Genomic DNA, 23,003 nt, shown 5'->3' on the forward strand with positions numbered 1-23,003 from the left:
TGTCGCCCACACGCTCTCACTCACAGATACGTGCAAATGGATGAGTTAGGGGCCGTTCATACCGAACTTGTTTTTTGCCCACATCTGCTCTGTTTTATCATTGTTTTCCTATGTAAACATGCGCTGGACGAACATCCATGCCTCCTGCACTGCGTCTCGCTGTTTCTTCAGTGTCTCAAAGGCACATTGTTAGACACAGTGTGAAAAGTTAAAAAGAACTTCATGTCTCAAAAATGCTTTAAATAATAAAATAGTTTAACATCTCTTAGTTATTTAACATTTGTACAATTCTGACGTCCACAAAATGTATAGTTACTCACTTTCACTACAAATATTAAATAAATAAAAACCTGTAGCCTCTTTTATTCAACATGTCTTTACATTGTCACACAATGTTGCCTCCAAGCAGCATAACTTAATAAGGACTTTGTGTTTTATTAAGCAATGAATCCAGTTAGACTTAAATTACACTTTTATTTTGAAATAGGGTCTTCGGGGTGGGCGACAGATATTTTAGAGTGGTTGCTGACTTCACAATGCCGCGCCACTGTACCACACACACACACACACGCGCGCACGTGAATGAGCGTAAACGTCTATAAAACGCAAAGTCCGGTAAACGCTGCTGGATCTGCTGCCATTGGTTTCTTCAGTGCCGCTGTGACATCAGGGAGTCGCGGTTTGTTAGTCGATCTAAGAGAAGAGCAGCAGAGGAGGAGGCCACTCCTTTGCAAAACTGCGGACATTCAACAAGCTGATGCGGTGATCTGTTTAAGGTTTGAGTTTATAAATCATCAGAGTTTTGTGTTTGGATCCTTGGGTAGATCTTACATTTATGAACATTCTCGTGTCGGATCTTCAGAGAGGAATCAATGTAACCTGGTAACCTGAATGCAGGTAAGACAATGCTGTGATGTTTCAAACATCTCTTGAGTCACTAGCAAAAAGTACCATGGCACTACAGTGGTTTTGTGTACCATGGTCGAACCCTTGGGAACCATCTAAACATCATTGTGCATGAATATGGTAATCATTCAGTGTCACCGTATGACTACACCGAGGCACCAATAAAGTACTTTTTAATAGGAGGTATCTTAATGTAGTTACATCATATAATGGACTATAAAGTATTATTGTTTTATCTTATAACAAGTTGCCCAGATCCATAAAGTCAGACCCGAGTATACAGTGTTGTGAAAAATGGTTTGCCCCATCCTGGTTTCTTCTGTTTTTGTGTCTCCTGTACTAAATAGTTTCAAAAATTCTAACAAAATCTAATATAAATCAAATGCAATCTGAGTAAACACAAAATACAGTTTTAAAATGATAATGTTATTTATTGAAGCAAAAAAGTTATCTAATACCAATTTGAAAAAGTATTTGCCCCCTTAGTTACTAAATCCCCAAATCTATGAAACTGCATTCATAATGGGGTTTAGCTGGACTAGACACACACAGACCTGATTACTGCCAGCCCTGATCAATCAAATTAACACATGAATAGAACTTTTTCAGCAGCATGAAGTTGGCTAAAAGGTCTCATCCAGTAGCACAATATGCCAAGGCCGAAATAAATTCCAGAAATGATGAGGAAAAAGGTGATTGAAATATATCAGTCTGGGAAGGGTTTCAAAGGCTCTGGGACTGAAAGCCATTATTTTCAAATAGAGAAAACTGGGCCCAGTAGTGAACCTTCCCAGAAGTGGCCGACCTTCCAAAATTCCACCAATAGCACAGTGACGACTCATCCAGAAATTCACAAAAAAGCCAAGTACAACATCCAAGGAACCGTAGGCCTCTCCACATCAATAAAGGTCAAGGTTCATGACTCCAAAATCAGAAAGACACTGTCCAAAAATGGAAGAGTGGTGAGGCGAAAACCACTGCTTACACTGAAGAACGTTAAGGCTTGTCTGAATTTTGCCAAATCACACTTTGATGATCCTCAAACCTATTGGGAGAATGTTCTGTGGACTGAGTTGAAAATGGAACTGTTTGGAATAAATAACATCTGGCATAAATAAAACCTAGAATTCCTCAAAAAGAACATCATACAGGGTCAAGGTGACTTGCAATAATTGAGAGGAAAAATGGAAAAAAGGGAAAAAATTGTGCCCTCACAGAGAACATCTGGTCATGTCAGAGTTGAAGTGCAGAAAGCTTTTTAAGCAGAAAGACAATGATCCAAAGCATACAGTTCATCCGGAAAGTATTCCCAGCGCTTCACTTTTTCCACATTTTGTTATGTTACAGCCTTATTCCAAAATGGATTAAATTCATTATTTTCCTCAAAATTCTACAAACAATACCCCATAATGACAATGTGAAAGATGTTTGTTTGAAATCTTTGCAAATTTATTAAAAATAAAAAACAAAACAAAATCGCATGTATTCACAGCCTTCGCCATGACACTCAAAATATAGCTCAGGTGCATCCTGTTTCCACTGATCATCCTTTGAGATGTTTCTAAAACTTCATTGGAGTCCACCTGTGGTAAATTCAGTTGATTGGACATGATTTGGAAAGGCGCGCACACACATGTCTATGAAAGGTCCCACGTGTTTTTCAGTGGCAGGAATTGGGAGACTAGTCAGGATCGAGGGAAAGATGAATGCAGCAATGTACAGAGACATCCTTGATGAAAACCTGCTCCAGAGCGCTCTGGACCACAGACTGGGGTGAAGGTTCATCTTCCAACAGGACAACGACCCTAAGCACACAGCCAAGATAACAAAGGAGTGGCTACGGGACAACTCTGTGAATGTCCTTGAGGACAACTCTGTGAATGTCCTTGAGTGGCCCAGCCAGAGCCCAGACTTGAACCCGAGAGATCTGAAAATGGCTGTGCACCGACGCTCCCCATCCAACCCGATGGAGCTTGAGAGGTCCTGCAAAGAAGAATGGGAGAAACTGCCCAAAAATAGGTGTGCCAAGCATGTAGCAACATACACAAAAAGACTTGAGGCTGTAATTGATGCCAAAGGTGCTTCAACAAAGAATTATGTACATGTGATTTTTATTTTTTATAAATTTGCAAAGATTTCAAACAAACTGCTTTCACATTGTCATTATGGGGTATTGTTTGTACAATTTAGGAAAATGTATGAATTCAATCTATTTTGGAATAAGGCTGTAAGATAACAAAATGTGGAAAAAAGTGAAGCGCTGGGAATACTTTCCGGATGCACTGTAGGATCCAACTCTGAATAGCTCAAAAGAAGCACAATGAAAGTTTTGGAGTGGCCTAGTCAAAGTCCTGACTTGAACCCAATTGAGATGCTGTGGCAGGACCTTAAATTGGCTGTTCATCCTCAAACCCTTCAATGTGGCTGAACTAAACCAGTTCTTGAAAGAAGAGTGGGCCACAATTCCACCACAGCGTTGTGAAAGACTGATCTTGAACCCCTTTTATCTCCAGTTATCGGAAGCGGTTGATTGGCAAGTTTGTTTTTTGTTTTTTCACATGGGTGATATGGGTGTTGGATAGCTTTTTGCTTCGATTAAAAGGAAAAAAAAAAAGTAACCGTGTTTTGTGCTTACTCCGGTTGCCTTTGTTTTAAGTTATATCTCATTTGAAGATATAAAACAATTTTGTATTTAAAAATACACTATAAGAGAAGAAATCAGGATGAGGGCAAATACTTTTCCACAACACTGCATGGATATGGTAATCCTTCAGTATATATTAAAGTACCATGGTACATTAACCAACTGATACTTTAACATTTTGGAAGGGGAGGCCTAAAATAATACCATTACATTTAGAGATGCACATGTATTGGTCACCGATATTTATTGGCCAATTATTTACCAAATAGAAACAATATTAGGCAAAAACATGAAAATGCAAATATGAAAACCGATGGTTTATATCTAATAAATTATGTCAATGCATTGTATAAGTTTCTATCACTTTTTAATGTGCAATATAAATGAATACCAAGCAAAAATTAATTAAATTCTAAAAAGGAAAGCATGTTGAATATACAGAATATTAATTTCTAATTTTCTGTCTATGCAAAATGTGATTTCTGTTGTCTGCAACTACTAAATCAAAAGTCCAAAACTGTTTTAAACATGAAAATTTTTCCCCCACATCAATTGTCATGTTATTTTTAAATATCTTTTATCTGTTATGTTCAACATATCCAATCCATGTTCACTGAAAATCCTAATAAGTTGACTTTACACAATTGAGTAAACGGATTCCCTCATTTGAATTGAGTAGTGGCATCTCCAAAATGTGTGTAATTGGGTTCATTTAACTTGTGTTTTTATAAAACTAACTTAACTGTTTAAGTTAAAGTAACTAGATGCAAGTAGACTGAACTCAGATTTGCTATTTAAACATTGTTTCAACTTGAATTTTAATTGAATGGACTCCAATTTTGGTCATACAATTACACCGCTCAAATAAAAAATGATTATACCTGATTTTAGGCCAATAATAAAACCACTATCTCCACAGAAATGCGCACATATATATATATATATATATTACACAGTGGTGGCCAAAAATATTGGCACCCTTGGTAAATATGAGCAAATAGGCTGCATTGTTTATCCTTTTGATCTTTCATTCAAAAAATGCACAAAAATGTAACCTTTAATGAAGTAAAACAACTGAAAGATGGCAAATATCTCATTATTTAATAAATATTTGTCTCAAACACATTGGAAAAAATTACTGGCACCCCTAGAAATTCATATGAGTAAAATATGTGAAGTATATGAATTTGAATGCATTCATATTTTACATTTTTGTGCTGCTGGTGACTAGGAACCTAAAATTTTTTCAGCCATGACTTCCTGTTTCACAGGGGTATAAATATGAGGTAACACACAAGCCAAATTTATCATCAATCACAATGGGTTACACTAAAGAATATAGTTCTGATGTGCAGCGAATGGTTGTTGAGCTTCACAAAATGGGAAATATCTATAAGAAAATAGCTAAAGCATTTAAATACCCATTTCCCCATCAGCGCAATAATTAAGAAGTTCCAGTCAACTGGAGATCTTCGGAATCGGCCTGAAAGAGGACGTGTGTCTACATTGTCTCCACGCACAGTGAGGAGGATGGTTAAAGTGTCCAAAGAATCTCCAAGGATCACAGCTGGAGAATTGCAGAAAGGGTTTTCGGGTCTTTGGGTCAGAAAGTCTAAAAAAAAAGATTTCACTTAAATCATATGCTGTTTTGGAGTGTTTCAAGAAAAAAGCCTTTTTATCTCATCCAACAACAAACTGAAGTGTCTTCAGTTTGCCAGACAATACTGTAACTTCAAATCCTGGTCAGGTTCTATGGTCAGATGAAACAAACAAAAAAAAAAAAAAAAAAAAACTTTTTGGCAGCAAACACCAGAAATGGGTTTGGCACACACAGATGGAAAAGTACCTCATGCCCCACGGTTAAATGTGGTGCTGGATCTTTAATGTCGTGGGACTGTTTTTCTGCCAAAGGTCTTGTTCGGATACATGACATCATGGACTCTATCAAATGCCAACAGATAAAAAATCTAAATCTGACTGCCTCAGCCAGAAAGCTTACAATGGACCCTGGCTGGATCTTCCAGAAGGACAAAGATCCAAAACAAACATAAAATGTTTCACTGACCACAACATCAAGGTTCTGCCATGGCCATTCCAGTCCCCTTACCTGAACCCCATAGAAAACCTGTGTGGTGAACTGAAGAGGAGAGTCCACCTCAGGATTTGAAGGATCTGGAGAGATTCTGTATGGAGGAACGGTCTCAGATCTCTTGCCATGTGTTCTCCAACCTCATTAGGCATTACAAGAGAAGACTCAGAACTGTTATATTGGCAAAGGGAGGTTGCACAAGGTATTGAATAAAACGGTGCCAATAATTGTGCCACACATATATTTGACAAATATATTGTTTTTTTGATCAAACTTGTGTTGTGTTTGGAATTGTTTGATATCTATTAGAGGATAGATTTTGAATGAAAGTTTAAAAGGATAAACAAAGTTTTCACAGCCGCCTTTGCTCCTATTTACCAAGGGTGCCAATATTTTTGGCCACCACTGTAAATCATTTAGACTTGCTTGGTTACATGGATCTCAGTGCCATGGCATTAGTGCAGTCCTTCAAATAGACCTCAGAAACGCATGTCAAGAGCACTGTGATGCATCTTTCTGAAAGCTGAACCAAACAGCCATGAGTCAGGATGAACTCCAATCTTGCCCAGGAAATCATTTGAACGCATGTATTCTTTTTATTTAGTTATATATTCTATTTATTATTTACTTTACATAGATCCATAAAGGTGAACGCACATAAAAATAAAAATAAACATTATTTGGACATTATATTCCTAAATAATAAAATAAAAACATTAATCAATAAAATAAAGAGCTAATAATTGGATGCATTGCAATAGATGAGGACATTATTTTGCAAGCGTATATTATGAAAGAATATCCTGTGTGAATGTAGGATTAAAGGGCTGCTGGATACTATTGATGTCTCGGGTACTGTATTTAGTTACCCAAGAGAAACGCGGGAGGCCTCTGTAATGTAACCTAATCTGTCTGCATGTCTCCCGGCTATCTACCCAGCGTTCTTGGATTGCAAAGTTGTGTTCACGTTCACAACTCACAACTGCACTAGACAAAACAATTGCACCTCAAGGTTACTGGTGTCATTTGTACCTCTCTTTAGATTAAAAGAAACATTGCCTTGCATTATGGCTTACACTTGGGTTATTCCGTGTGAAATTTCCGGGACTGGAATTTGAGCTTTGCAGATATGTATTTCTGAAATCTCATAATGCATTCTTAATGCGGTCTGAAATTGCTCCGTATCAACCGCACTTCTGGGTATCTGAGTCCTATTTAATGCTCACTATGTGATCTCAAAGTATTCTAATAAAATTATTTGATCTCAATCAATGTTTCCTATCCATTTATTTGGCAAGTAGTCTTGTAATGCACTGCGTCATGAGTCAGACGTCAGACAACAGAACTGCACAAACCTGATTTCAGCTGTCTTAAATTACATAATGTTTATTGAAATCAATATTTTATGTCCATGTATTTATATGGTTTGTAGCCATGTAAAAAGCAGGATAATATTTAGTCAGCCGGTAGTTATTGCAAAATCAAGCCCTTCAGGGTAATTGAGTATTCCGCTTCGCAACGGGATCCTGATCACCCTTTATTGTACGATAACAACCGGCTGACTGTACATTTATCCCTTACTTATCTATACCTCAGTAAAGGTGAACAACAAAATTCTGAGCCGGGAACCGTTGAGTTAGTTGAGTTGACATGGAATGTATTTTTTCTGTTGATTTCATTGTTTGGGGGGGGGTTCATTATAGCACTAGTGAGGTATTCACACAAACTTTCAAGAACATGTTCTGATCCTGTATATTTTGATTTTGATTTTTTTTTTTTCTAGAACCAATAATATTTTTATTATTATTTCATGACCGTGAAGCACATTTCTCACCCAATTATCACATTACAATTTTCATTACGCATCTTAAAATATCTGATCTATTATTTAAAAGTAGGATGTATTACCTTTTTTAATTCTGATTTTTAAATGACCGTAATTCTCATCACTGTAATATCGTAAAAATGACAATCCAATTAGAATCACTGTTGTGAATATTTTTATTTTTTTATTTATTTTTTTATTTTTTTTATATATATATAAAACCGCTCTCTTTTTGTTGTAGCATCTAAATTAACTAGTTTAAATCAACCTGAATGCATTCGGTTATGCCAATAAAACACATTTTTAGGGTTCGATCAGACAGAAATAGCTCCTTAAGGTGACAATTACAGGTTCCCTCTTTTACAGTGTAAATATAGGCTTTAATATCTTTATTTTTCCTTTTATTTTGGGTGAACCGTGACCCAGATATGCTGTCATGAGATTTTAGAAATCATAACATCGTTAAATCTTTTTTTTTAAATCGTTAATCAACATCTACCAGAAATATCATTAACTTGTGTGGAAAAGGAAAACCATGTCATGGTGACCAGTGACCACACCCCAGACGACAGCAGACATACTCCGTGCAAAATGACCTGGAATGTGTGCCATGGCTGAACCAGAATATTCAGAGATTAGTACATAATGTCTCCCTGTTTACTCCAGACGCAGGCCTCACTTCTAATGGTCATTACTCTTGTAGGTAGTGTTTCGTGCCCTGTCAGAAGTTGATGAATATCTGCTACACATCATGCTGTATAAATAACAGATCTGTCCATTTCTCTCCACAAAAAAAGCAAAAGTTGAGGAGATCATACAGCAGCACTGAGCCAGGACGCAGTGAAGTGAAAGCGCAGTGCTGCACACACTGATCACAGTCATGCTGGAAGAGGACATGGAAGTGGCCATCAAGGTGGTGGTGGTGGGGAACGGAGCGGTCGGGAAGTCCAGTATGATTCAGCGATACTGCAAGGGGATTTTCACTAAAGACTACAAGAAGACCATTGGGGTCGACTTCCTGGAAAGACAAATAATGTAAGCAGGTGTTTATGCTTCAATCAGGATGCTTTGAAATGCTTTCATATGTTTTTGTGAGCTGCTTTTGGTTTCCAGTGTAGATCTTAATGCTCAAGAGTAATTTCCAGATGAATCACAGTAAGTTTGCTCGTGTTTCTCTGTGGCTCCGGTTTTAAAAAATCCCATCATTACGTATAAGATGCAAAGCATAGGATTTGCCTAGATGAAAAAGATTCGTAGTCTTAAGTTCTTAAGAATATAGATATTCTAAGACTGGAGTCCCTTGTGAGAAAAATAGAATATGGTATTATTATTACTAAATTTTAATAATTGGCTTTTAAATTGTAACCAGGGACTAAAAACAAAATGTTTTACATTTTGGATCATTCTGAGCAGAAAATGTTAATAACATTCTTTTTTAAAATGACCGTACTCTGTGATATACCAGTTGCAGTGTTTCCAGATCTCACAAGAGAATCAAGTGACGTGTTCTTGTAAAACAAGCTCAAAATAAGGGACTTGCCTCACCCAAAATAAGCTTTTTTTTTTTGCTTTTCTCACGTTGGGGAATTTTTGGGATAGAAATCACAAGCATAGTACATCGTAGCCTAAATAAAGTAGTCTTTTCTATAAATGCATTTGTAATATTAAATGTAGCCAAAATTTTAATTTGGCCACCTAAAATCAATTAATAGCTAAAATCTCTCTCCTGCACACTACGTGGCCGTGTTTGGACTAAAGCCCAAAGTATACTTCGGTCAAACGCGCTGAACGTTCACGTACAGGACGCGTGACACACTGAAAAATTATAATTTCTCAAAAGGGATTTTGTTTTCGGTTAGGTTTTGCCGAAAAAGTTGTTCGTTTTTGTTTTTTCTTGAACCGTTTTTAGTCCCTGATTGTCATTGTACTAAAGAAAGCCAAAAGAAATGATTAAATTATTTTAAATAGTAATTTTAGATGTAAAAACCCAAAGAGAAATATTTTCAATTAAAATAAATAATAATTTAAATCTATATTTTAAATATTTATTGTAAAAAGCACTATATAAATAAATCCATTAAAGCAGCTTTACCGACAAAAGTGAATTACAACCCTTTTCTTTTTTGTAATATTTGAAATAATAATATGCTGATTTATTCTTATTTGTGTGTTTATTTCTTACTATGCCTGTCAGTAAATTAAAATAATTGTGATTTATCGAATGATTTCAGAATATAATTGGTAAAAAAAAAAAAAAATGGATGTCCAGAATTATGTTACCATATACTCCTATTTTGCAGTATCTATACTCTGTGCACATAATATGCATGCATAGGACCTGTTTGAACGATTACATTGAACATGTGGTGTCAATTGATAAACATTTTGTTGAATTATTTTAAACCGCTGTAGGCAATGCCAGAAAAAATCAGTGTGGTTTTCTGTTTGTACACGCAGAACGAAATGAGGAACCGATGAAGTGTTAGTGGCTTCACGTGTTTAATCAAACTGAGACTGAATTACATCTGGATTACAGTAATAAGCTTGCTTGACCTTTCTGGTGAACACATTAGATTTGCCCCAAAGAAAATGTTTTGTTCTTGATATAATCACAAAACTTGCCAAGAACCTGTCATGGTCCTATTACGTCCCAAAATCAAGAACAAAACAAGAAGTTACACTTGGTTTAAAGGAAATGAAGCATATTTATTAGTTCATAGGCCAATAGTTTTTTTAACTATAACTTCTAAAAAGACCTACGGTGAGCTCCGAGGTTGTAAATTGTTGGTATATGCTTCTGCTTGGTCCTGGAGGAACGTTGTCTCGTTTTGCTGTGTACTGTACTAACTGTATATGGTTGAAACGACAATAAAAACCACTTGACTTGCTGAAGCCATCAGTCCTATTATTTCGAAACATGTTAAATAGTGGAATTCCTAGTGAAGAACTACACTACCCAAGAGGAGAATTGCTCCACCAATCAGAGAATTGCGGCAATCAAAGTGCGCCAAAAGAGCTCTGCAGTGAACGCTCGCGCTCATGACTCCCTGTGAATGATGCTGAGAACTCTGTTGATCTACTCTCTTAACTATTTGCAAAAAACAAAAATGAATAAATGGAATATAGTGCTTATATTGTGGAAAAACAGTTAAACATATCTGAACATTTTGCAATAAAATTAAAAATATATTGCTTCTATATTTAAAATCAACAACTTCAATCAGAACCTTTTATATTTTCCATCATTTTTAGTTCGATTATGTCATTGGGGACTGTAGTTCCTGCCCTCATTAAAGATGTTAAGGGCACAGTCTTGTACCTTTTTGTCTGATTTTAAAAATACTTTTTGCTTCAAATCAAAGTTTGTAATAGTGTTGGGTTGGTTTCGGTTCATCATGCTTTTGGGGGGAAAAAAAATGATTGGGAAGAATACTTTAGGAACCAAGATGGCTGAACTTTTGCGCTTTATTAAATCCATATAATACCCCTCCAATTGTCATTATCGTAATGCAAATAATTCATTACACCAATAACAAAAAACAAAGATAACAAAAATGCAAATAATTATATATTATTTAAATGTCATGATAGCTTTTTTGTACTTTATTTATGCTAATTTTAAATTAAGTACACCGCAGTCTTGGACTGGAACAGCAGCCCAATGCATGCATAAATTCAGTGTTTGTTTGCATGTATTGTAGAGTTAATGGTGAGGAGGTTCGACTGATGTTATGGGACACCGCAGGACAGGAGGAGTTTGATGCCATCACCAAAGCCTATTACAGAGGTGCGCCGTGTGTTACCTAAAACATTATACATGTACACATGAGAATTGTGTGAAAGTAGGTTACTAAGCCTTTCTGTGTGAAGTTTGGTCCAGTCTTCATGACCACAAAAAGACAGTAAACCTGGAAACTTGCATGAAACGTACAGAAAGAGACTGTTTACTTTAAATTCAAACAAAGGAATTATGTTGGTAACTTGTAAACAGTGGTACATGAAACGTGTTGAGCGGGTAGAATTCAATGAAGCTGTCAGCTGAGGACATGTGAGGTGTCTTTCAAACTAGAGCTACGAACCAAATATCTTTCAACTGTGTTTGATATAATGGCAAGTGATTTTCTAGTACCAAATGATCAATTTAGCATGATTACTCAAGAATAAGGTGTTGGAGTGATGCTGCTGTCTAGATTTGATAAAAAATGACTTCAAATAGTGATGGTGCTGTTGTTTACATCAGTAAAATTCCACTTTGGTGAATTCAAGTACCAATTGTTTCGGAAGGAAATAAAATCTGTACATTATTCCAAACTTTTGGCCGCAAACTTTTTGGTGATGGCAGATTTCTCTTCAGGTATTGTTATTCATTGTACTGCACGATGAAGCGTTGAGATTACTGATGTGTGGTCTGATGTGCAGGTGCCCAGGCATGTGTGCTGGTATTCTCCACCACAGACAGAGAATCATTTGAGGCCATCAGCAGCTGGAGGGAGAAGGTGGAGCTAGAGGTGGGGTACATTCCCACCGTCCTGGTGCAGAACAAGATTGATCTACTGGATGACATGGTTATCAAAAAGTAAGGCGACACATTCTAAACAGATGCTTACAAACGTGCCAGAAAACAATAAAAAATAAAAAACTCTGATAGTACGATATTGTACTGTCAAAAAGATTCTTATAGCTTTAATAAATTAGTGGTGGACCAACCGTTTTGGGTAGGCTGAATAATGGCCGCCTCAGCATCCCCTGACAATCGTGTTCACTTGGATATTTCTCAGAAGTCTGAAATTTTCTCTTTTCATATATTTGAGTATATATTGTAAAACAAGTTAATTTCATAAGATAAATATTTATAAAATCATGTAATATGTATGTATTATATGTATAATCGTATGATAAAAATGTATGGTATATGTATATACAAGATTTAAAATTCAGATCAGATGTGCCGCATTCAGTCATGTTTTAAAATAGCCAATATACACATAACTGTACTGTATTGGAGGTAACTGGAGGCTTCTTGACCAATCTGTTATTGGCAAAAGAGCTGTTCAGGTTGTAGTTCAAAACCCGGGAGAGAATTAGCATTTTTAGCCATGAGTTTTGATTTTGCGAGGTTTTTAATAATGGCTGTTTGGGATGTCTGAGTTAAACATTACCTTAGGATACGTGGATGTTTTGTTCTACAACATAAATTTCACACAGTCATACCTTAAACAGGGAATTTTTGGGACGCATTGAAACAACATACTTTTTCAAAAACATCCAGTGGCTTCAAAACCCATAAGAAATTCATCATTCCATAATCAAGTGTCTTAATGTGAAGCGCGGGCATGCACAGAAAAATGTGACGATGTGGAAACGTGCCCCGTCAACACATACATAGTGTCTCTAACTTCATATCTTTTTTTAATAATAATAATATAAAACCTCATCTGGTGATATATATATATATATATATATGACCATACTAAGCTTAATTTGGTGAAAACGTGCATGTACTTGCATTGCAACAAAGCCTCATGTCTATCATCGTCACTGTTTGCACTATTATTAATATGGGATGTTAGAAAATATAAAAAGACACAAATGAAGTAGATACAATATTGAATGTTTATTTTTATAACCTTTATTGATTGTTGATTTTTGAGTGTTTATAATACGGGATAACTGTAATACCGGACAATTATGACATGACAATATTTACTTTAGTGTTTACATTGCAGTACATTTGTAAATGATTGAGGAGTGCACGTTTTGTTTCTCTTATCATTTTGTGCAAAGTTTTGGAACACAGACATTTCAAAATAAGAGTCCCTGGTTGATTTCAGGCATGTTTATAGTTAGAAGTCGAGCGTTACACATCAGACCTTCATTTTGTTTCTGGTATGTATATTGGGATTTTGTATGCACAATAAACTGCATTTGAAATGTAATTCAATTTGGACTGTTCTAGCCTCTGTCTGCGCTGTCACAGTAAGGGAAAAAAAAGGACATTCTTTTGTAACATTCAATAAATCAATTTAAACCATTTTCACCACCTCAGTTATCTGGATCGGCAAAATCCAATATCGGTTGACATCTATACAATGTAACAAGTTGCTACATTGCTTGGCAAACGTAAGCAGTCTTCAGTTATTTTTTTATTACACGGCTCCCTGGAATACTCTATTCTGATTGTCAATGGCACCATCCAGTGGTCAGATATTGCTCTGAACAACCGCACATCCGGGGACGTTTCATACTTGAGATGTATCAGACCGCTCTGACTGTGCATTATCCCTTACATATTACTTAGCAGAATAATTGTTTATTCTGATTATTATTAATACATTTAACCATGTGTTTGTGATTATATAACGAAGGCTATATATATATATATATATATATATATATGGCAACAAGGGATGACAGACTGTGAATAACTGATTTTACCACATTTAAGAGGGTTTTAGGCCAACTGCACAATGCCTAAAAAAAACACCCTTTACCTGAGGACAAATCAGTAACGCAACCTCACGTGGCTTTTTGTGTTAAATGTCATTTGTTGCCATTGTATCAGCAACATGTCAGTTTGCTCCCAAGTCGCCCATTGATTTTAAAAAAAAAAAAAAAAAAAAACAACTTTATGGACTGCAGTGTTTTTATTGACAAGCTTTTATGTTGTTGTTGTGTCAGTGAAGATGCTGAAGGTCTGGCTAAGAGACTGAAATTAAGATTCTATCGGACATCAGTGAAGGAAGATCTCAATGTTAATGAAGGTAAGTGAGGATGTGTGGATGAATAAAAAAGGCTTATTAATGAACTGGATTAACAAGAGAGCATTACTCAAGTAAACACTTTGTTTTTTAATTATGGTACACATCTGTGAATTGTGAATCAAGAAGTCACAAAGCTTGAGCAGTGTTGCCAGATCTTGAAAGAGTAACAAGCGACCTGGTCTGGAAAAAACAAGCCCAAAATAAGCGACTTTCCTCAATATAACAAGCGAAAATAAACAACCCTAATTTTTTAGGTAGGGGCTGAAATTATGATCTAAATTTAATTGATCAGCATAGAAAGATTAACAGTCATAGGATGGATAGAATATAAAATTTTAATAGATGCTCCCTTATAAACTATATAAACATATATCCCACAAAAGTATTAAGTATTTCACATTTACAATTTGCCATTTAAACTAAATTAAGTCACATGTTTTTCTGGAGTAAGGTCCTGAAGCAACATTTTACTGATATTGGGATAAAAGAAATTGGACCAACTGTAAAGGTAATGAGTGTCCACTGTCATGGAAAACCTGAAAAAATATTAAAACTCTATAATGAATATTCTAGTTTTACTCTAATCTAATTATTTCTTGAGCTTGAAAATGCTCATGTGTAGAGTAACTTGCAATCCATAAAGATGTCTCACTTGTCAGGTTGAATGGTTCTTTTAAGTCTGTTATTTTGAAAGGGGAAATTCATCGGTCAAAAGGGGTGGGAACACTGACTTGATCTGTAATAAACCAGCTGAAAATGAATTTGATAAACTAAGGGTTGAATAAATATAATCTGCACACATAATTTTAATTTCAGGTCTGCTTTTCTGCCAAACTCCAGTTATATCTGTGGTTTGAGCATGGTTCGAACAGTAGATGGGGTTATGTGGCAGCCGCTATTAGTGGTGGGTTGCTGTATTGTGCTCTGGGAGCCCGAGCATCAGTAAGACCAAAAAAGCGACTGTACTGTGGAAACAAACTAGGGATGTGCACGAATATTTGTTCTGCAATAATTATTCGAATGGTAAAAATACTATTCGCATTTCACAAAGTTGGGCTTTGGTGGCCATATATACAGTGAGATCCATGTTAAATCCTGAACGCAACTAAAACTGGCAGTTATAACAGAATGCACTGGGTGGCGCTGTTGAGTATGGACCGAATTTGATCACATTCGATGAGCAAACCGTTCTGTCAGTATGTTCAGATGGACACCAGAAAAGCGGGTGATTGTGAGAATGTGGCTTACTGTGAGAGAGCTGGTTCCTGTTTCAATGTGCTGGATAAGCGGTGTACACCTTACTCTCGTATATGTGCAGCTCATCAGAAAGCAGCGTCCCCATAGCAATGTAATCCCTGCGACACTTCTGTAAACAACAAACATTGCATCCTAGAAACACTACGCTAGCTGAGGTAAGGAACATTCCATCATTTATACTGGTGTGTGTATAGTTGAGTAGTTTACAGAGCTTGTTTTTCTCAACAAAAACATGACAAGATACAATATTAACATAACTATTATATGCCGAGTGTTTATATTCATGCCGTATGCTAATTGCGTCAGTCTGTTTCATTTTCTTCGCTTTGCTTGAGCTTAAATGCTTTTGTTCTGTGCTTTTTTAGTTTTCACGCAATGCCTGTTTAAATATATAAAATAAAAACACACAGGACATGATAGAAGCTTGTTTTGAATATAAATAGCTTTTTTTTTTAATGTTGACGCAACCATTATGACTAAAATTATTTTACAACGTCTCTTTCTCATTAATTACTTTTTATTATTACGATTCATATTAGTTTTTTATGAGCTTAAATATTTGAATACCAAATTATTGATGAATGCCCATCCCTAAAACAAACCCAAAAATCTGCAACCCGTGACTTCCCATATTGATACGCGGCTTCGTGAAAAAACGAGCCCAAAGTGGCTTGTAATAAACTGACATGGCAACACTGCGCTTAAGTGATCAAATTTGAATTTAACTCAATTACAGTTTCTTTGTTTGCACGACTGTAAAATGAAATGTGTTTTTGCGTTTGAAGTTTTTAAGTATCTAGCGGACAAATATCTCCAGCGACTCAAGCAACAATCCGCAGAGGAGCCAGAGGCCGTTCCCACATCCTGCAATAAAATAGGTGAGAACACAACTTTTCTGTCACTTTCATTTATTATAGGTGGTGTTTCTGTTTATCACATTGTATTTTAAAAGTGATATATACTGTTTTTATTATTTTTTTTTATTTAAATCATTTCAGCATTGGTATTTCTATGACAATCTCACAAACTCCCAGCAGTTTTTTGCTTGCTTCTATTTTTCACCATTTAATCACTGTTTGCCTTTACCAGTTTGTTACATGCTCCTGCCGTGTGAGAGGGAAAAAAGTACCATACCAAATGTTCCATGTTCACTGAAAACCCTTGTAACTCTTTACTCAGTTGATTGAGGGAACTCATTGCCTCGTTTGAATTGAGAAATGGCGTCTCCAATAATTATGTAATTGTGTTCACTTCACTTGATGCTCATATAAAATGAACTTAAATAGTTAAGTTAAAGAAGCTATATTCAGGTTGACTGAATTCAGATTAGCTGTTTATTTGTTTGTTGTTGTTGTTGTTGTTTTTAAATTAATCATTTTAATTGAATGTACTCACTGTTAGATCATACAGTAACAGAATCAGTTATAATCTTCATTATTTCAGCTAAGTCAATCATTAAAGAAACTTAATTTAATAAGCTTATATCTCCACAATAATGCACATATACTTCAGTTGCACATTCATAAAGAGAACGGAAATAGTTAACTTGGTCCAACTTTGACCAAAGGTAACAGTAACCAGTCTGATATTGGCCACCTTCATTTCTGATTGTGAAATGTGAATTTCTACAATGGCATCTGTAACTGAAAGTCCAAAACACACAAATTACCGATATTATTTTATTTTTAGAAAAATAAGTTCAAGGAACTTTGATATTTGAGTAATGAGCCCAAAAATTTACATTTTAAGTAAGGTTTAATTAAAACTTTAAGATTTTTTTCAGTAATGACAACATTATGATTTACTCTGGTCTCTCAATTAATAGTTGGTCATAAACCGCATGCTTAAAAATGATAAAATGAGTAGCAAAATGTTGTTTAATATAGTAATGAGTATACAGTAGGCTGTATTTCATATCAACTAGCAATGTCTGTGTCTACAGGGTGAAGGTTTGAGCTAAGTGAAATTAGCATTACCATATTTGAACGTTTTTGAAATGGTCTTTTCAGGCATTTTCAACACTACTGGTGGCAGCCACCCGAACCAGAACTCCAACGATCTGAACAGCCGTGAGGTCATAAACCTGCGACCAAACAAACAGAGGACGAAGAGGGCAAAAAACACTTTTGGTAGCTGCAGACTGCTGTAGAATATCTTGTGTGCGGGATTACTTGACTGCCTCGTTGGGCTTGTTGAGCCACAGGTTATAAGAGGTTTTGTTAGCACTAAAGAAAGTCACACGTCCACTCTGCACCTGCAGAGCAGATTTATACATATTCTGTGCTCACATCTGTTGATTTCATCCAAAAGAATGTTTGGGAGCTAGAGACCTCTGGTGGCTGTAAGTGCTTAAAACACTAGTTTAAAAAATTGGATTAGAAAGTAATTCCTCAATCCTTAAAGCAACAGTTCACCCAAAAATACTGTTGTTATGAACTATTTTGATGTGGAACACAAAACCTACATTTTAAAGAATATTCACGCAGCCTCATGCAAAATAAATACATAAAAATGAATACCTAAATATCAGTCTGTTTTTCACACAAAGATATTAATGGTATTGGAAGACATGAAATATAGCACCCGTGTCACATGGACTGCTTTCATTGGGCTTTTATTCTGCGTTTTAGGTATTTATTTATTTATTTTTCTTCAGCTTGACAGCCAATGTCACTATGGACTGTCATTGTACGGAAAAGGGCTGCGTAAAGATTCTTCTTTTGTATACCTGGGGAAAATAACAGCATGTGGGTTTGCAACGTTATGAGAGTGATTAAATAATGACAGCACTTTCTTTTTGGGAAGAACTATTCCTGAAAAGTGTTTAATTCTTTTTCATTACTAGCGACACTAAATGTAATTGAAAAACCTGTCTGGAAACAATTCATTTAGCAATCACTCCCCATCTTCAGTTGTTTGGACAAACAGTTCAGCCCCAAACTCACGCCATTGGTTGAGCCAAGTTTGTTAAGTCACGCTCAGTCATTGCCTTTTAAAAACTGATTGCAATTTCATTTTGGTGGCACAGATATTACACACATTAAAATCATAAGTAACATTTCTTGGTTATAAAAATCAAATACAGCCCTCACGACTTAATACATTTCCAATTTATTTTCAATCATTAAGCAATTTTTTTACGAATATTGACATGAAACCTTTTAGACACTCCCCTTAATCACATTATAACTGTTTGTGGTGGGATTGTAGTTTTATCACCCCGCAAGAAAGATTGTGACTTAAAATTTCAATATGAAAAGTGAGCACATTTTCTCACTGTCAAATATTTAGTGAGTTACTAAGATGTGCATTATTTGAATGTGGTACAGAGCAGGGTAATGTTTAAATCTTCACTTATGAGATTAATTACAAAAAACACCAAAGTGCATTTTGACTGTTCGTCCTTTGTGCAATATCTTTGTATTGAATTAAGATTCATATTTTGCTATCACAATATTCCCTTAAAAGTTATGTTCATTTGTAGCGTGAATATTTTCAGATATTTTAAACCATGTTCTTTTAGGAATTTTTGTAAGAATATAATATAGTGAAGTAATGACTTACTGAAATCCACAAAACACAGTGCCAAAATGTTTCTAAACTCGATGTACTTTTAAGAAATGTAAAGGACAAATAAATAAAAGCTCCATTAAAACAGGACTGTATTCCAAGTTTCCTGAAGTCACATGATAGCTTAGTGCAAGGAACTGAAACTCTTAATCCCCACTGAAGCCTGCATCTAGTCTGCATCCAGATTAAAAGGACGCATCAATGTTATCAACTCTTTAACGGCATCCTTTCTTTGGGCAAGATAAAAGCTTTGTGGCAGGGGAAGATTATCAATGAATAATGATTGAAACAATTTCAGTGGGCCACACGTTTACATGCATCAAGTTAATGGCCATTTAAGCAGTTTGGAAAATTCCATAAAATTATTTCAAGCCTTTAGACAATTAGCTTCTGATTTGGCTAATTGTCAATTGGAGGTGTACCGTATTTTAAGGCCTACCTTTACTTGACATCATGGGAGCAATTTCCAAATGGCTGAAGTTACCACGTTCATTTGTTCAAACAATAGTATGCAAGTATAAACACAAAGGGACCACGCAGCCATCATACCACTCAGGAAGGAGACACATTTTGTCTTGTAGAGATGAACGTAGTTTGGTGAAAAAGTGCAAATAAATCCCAGAACAACAGCAAAGGACCTTGTGAAGATGCTGGAAAAAACAGGTAGACAAGTATCTATATCCACAGTAGAAATGAGTATCAACATAAATTTAAAGGCTGCTCAACGCAGAAGGAGCCACTGCTCCAAAACTGCCATAAAAATATCCAGACTACAGTTTGAAAGGGTACATGGGGACAAAGATCTGTCTGGAGGAATGGGCCAAAATTCCAGCAACTTATTGTGAGAAGCTTGTGGAAGGCTACCCAAAACATTTGACCCAAGTTAAACAATTTAAATGCAGTGCTATCAAATACTAACAAAGTGTATGTAAACTTCTGAACCACTGGAAATGTGATGAAAGAAATAAAAGCTGAAATAAATAATTATTTTTACGATTATCCTGACATTTCATATTCCTAACCCTTTTGCGACCATCAGGAAATGTTTTTTTTTTTTTTGTGATAATTTTGGCTGTGTTAATGCCAACGGTTTAAATTTTGCCAAAGGAGTGCATTTCAACCTCAGTTCCTATAATACACTGTGTACACAAAATAGTTACACTCAGGACCTTAAGGACAAAAATGTCCCTATTGAAACCAATATTGATCCCAGTGTCATTAAAGCATAAAATCATGAATTCTATGATATGCTTTCATTCCAGAGCCCTGACTTCAACATTAAATTTGTTTATATTTTCCACCAGATGGTGCTATTTTTCTTATGTTTTGCCTAGGGAGCAAATGCATGCTTTCCCCTTATTTTCTGTATTATAGAGCACTGCAGGCAGATTCAATAAATGATGCAGCTAAAAAGTGTAGACGTATTGCTATGGATGTCAGAGTGTGTTTTGTATGCGTGTATTGAGAAGTGTGTGTGTGTGTGTGTGTGTGTGTGTGTGTGTGTGTGTGTGTGTGTGTGAAAAACAACAGTGACATTATTAAACAAACAGGCATTTAAAGGGTTAAAATCCTGAAAATGAATGAATATTTGGTAGTTATAATCAGGACTGATGTTGGTAAAAAATATTTACTAATTGAAAGTGGAATATAATATTAATATATACAATTATTATGGCAGTTTTTTAAACTTTGTGCTAAGATGTTTCAAAAGCAGAGCGGTTTTCACCACAATGACCCATTTCTCAAGAAAACCCACAGATAGTGCAAACACTCCCACCCAATAATGTACTGTATTGCAATGTGACTGGAGTCAATAGTTCATTATTTTGAAGTAAATACTCATACGCATTTTAAATGAATAACTGTCAACAGACTTTAGCACCATGAAATTACAATATATATATATATATATATATATATACAGTACTGTGAAAGTTTTTCACAAGTGTCTAAATCTTTTGCAAAGTGAGGATTTCTAAAAAGAAATAATGACATGCATAGTTTTCATTAATCAATTAATGTCATACAAAGTTCTCCTAGAGACCAAGGTTGTTGGCTGATAGGATGTTCCAAGCTTCTTAGACAAGAACTGTGGTGAATTCTCCATTTCAGCTGTCTCAATTGTTTCTGTCTCTTTATGTAATCCCAGACTGACACGATGTTCAGTGGAGGCTTTATGGGGGACATGACATCCATCTATCATGCTCTGATATAAAAACGGCTTTCAACACAGTATTAGGCTTTATAAGTAAACATTGAGTGATTTTTGTGTGTGTGAAACAATTTGCGAAAAATATTGCATTTCTAGAGGATTTACGACTAAATCTAGCCTCCCAATGTTACAAAGCGTTAGCAAACATGACACAAGAAGTAAGAACTTATAATTTAGGGGTCAAAATGTGTTTGAAGTTTAATTTGTAAATGTTGAATTGACGTTACTGAAAATATATGTGTGAATGATGTGCTAATTGTTTCACAAAATGTGGATCCTCTTAAACACTAGCCAAAAAAAACCCATGATATTTTCCATCAAGCCAATGTTGCGAGTGGAATATATTGATAATGTAAAGGATGATGTACAGTCAATGGGTTTATTTTACAATAATGACCGATGAACTGTACGTTATCCTGCATATACTTAACATATGAATAAATATATGAGTTGTTCTATTATGTGAGAAAAAAAGATCATGTGATTCTAGCAGCTTTGTAACAATCAGTTCATTTATCGCTCATACAAACGGATTTGATCGCAGAATCAAGTATTTCAGAAATCCGTGTAATGTATTGAATATATTGCGTTATATTTTACAAATGAATCAGCTTTTCATTTGATTCGTTCTGATTCATCCGTGCAGAATTGTTCACCCCACACCAGTTTGAAAAAATCAATTTCAAAAGGTGTTGTGGTCCAATGAGAAATATTTTTCCCTTTCCAAATATAATTCACTTGTTCCATTTGTTTTCATTTTTGATCAAATGTATTTTTGTTTATGTTTGAATGTTTATGTTTGCCGCGACGGCCTTCACGTTTACATCGCTGATCAGCTTTATGTTGACTCTAAATAATTCTTGATATATCTGATTATTGTTATTTGTCATATTTGCTGCAAATGAATGAATACAATGTGTAAGGCACTTTATCTGAAACTGCTTGACAATAATCTACATTAAGATGCATCTAAAACTGTTCTGTCTTGAGCTCTTCAGTAATATTTTCTAATGTATGCCAGCGATTACGAACATGCCAGCACCCACTTTAAAGGGCAGAGGTGTGACTTTACACCGTATATGATTAGGATCATTCCTTGACGGATGTCTTATCTGGTCCCACAGTTCTGCAGGTGATTCTTTGACCTCTTCTGGTTTTGGGTTGTTTGATGGTTGTCAAAAGAGGAAAATAAAGCTTCTATTGAAGTTGTTTGCTTTCATTTAACTTTCTATAACCACCTTAGATATGCTTGGATATAAAATCATTTTGAGAATGCTTTTTTAATCTGGAATGTTCTATCTGTACATGCATTACATCATTCTGATTGGATGAGTGGCGTTCAACGCTGTTGTCAAACGCTGATAAACGCAGACACATTGTAAATGATGCTGCTTGGCGATCATAAACAGCCAACAGAATTATGTTATGTATTACTATGGAAGAATTGTTTATTAATGTTAATAAATTCAGCTACGTACTGAAAGTTGGTGTCTTGCTATTTTGCTCTTGCCACTATTTTATGTTATTAAGGTAATTACTTTAAAACATGCATTATGCACATCTGTTTGCGTTTCAGTGACCGCTGAAGAGTCACTAACGAGTCCTTGAAAGGGAGAAACGTGGTCGACAGTTAACAATGAGGAAACACAAACATTATTTTGAATTCATTGAGAAAAACTAAATTCTGTGAGAAGTGTTTTAGAAAGTGACTCAAAAGTCAAGGAATTAGAAATGTGACA

The 23,003-nt window shown here is 35.5% G+C and overlaps 1 protein-coding gene across 2 annotated transcripts; it reads left to right on the top strand.

Annotated features, from left to right (window-relative positions):
* Window positions 1-545: 545 nt before the first annotated feature.
* LOC127617428 (ras-related protein Rab-23-like) lies at window positions 546-22,733 on the top strand. Of its 2 annotated transcripts, none has more exons than XM_052089392.1 (7): window positions 546-897; window positions 8,262-8,499; window positions 11,166-11,251; window positions 11,884-12,040; window positions 14,143-14,225; window positions 16,268-16,360; window positions 17,492-22,733. In XM_052089392.1, exons 2-7 carry the CDS (start codon window positions 8,345-8,347, stop codon window positions 17,629-17,631), a joined length of 714 nt encoding a protein of 237 aa, XP_051945352.1. In that variant the 5' UTR covers window positions 546-897; window positions 8,262-8,344; the 3' UTR covers window positions 17,632-22,733. The 2 variants fall into 2 exon arrangements, with proteins under 2 accessions (XP_051945352.1, XP_051945353.1); XM_052089393.1 differs by having other exon boundaries at window positions 546-776.
* Window positions 22,734-23,003: the final 270 nt, after the last annotated feature.

The sequence above is a fragment of the Xyrauchen texanus genome, chromosome 24 (genome assembly GCF_025860055.1).
Source record: "Xyrauchen texanus isolate HMW12.3.18 chromosome 24, RBS_HiC_50CHRs, whole genome shotgun sequence".
In the NCBI taxonomy this organism is placed as follows: Eukaryota; Metazoa; Chordata; class Actinopteri; order Cypriniformes; family Catostomidae; genus Xyrauchen; species Xyrauchen texanus.

What these genes read in the sequence shown, in the direction of transcription:
- LOC127617428 (XM_052089392.1), top strand. Translation starts at nt 8,345, where the DNA reads ATGCTGGAAGAGGACATGGAAGTGGCCATCAAGGTGGTGGTGGTGGGG. An exon ending in TTCCTGGAAAGACAAATAAT is followed by an intron (nt 8,500 to 11,165) that starts GTAAGCAGGTGT and finishes CATGTATTGTAG; the next exon opens with AGTTAATGGTGAGGAGGTTC. An exon ending in CACATCCTGCAATAAAATAG is followed by an intron (nt 16,361 to 17,491) that starts GTGAGAACACAA and finishes TGGTCTTTTCAG; the next exon opens with GCATTTTCAACACTACTGGT.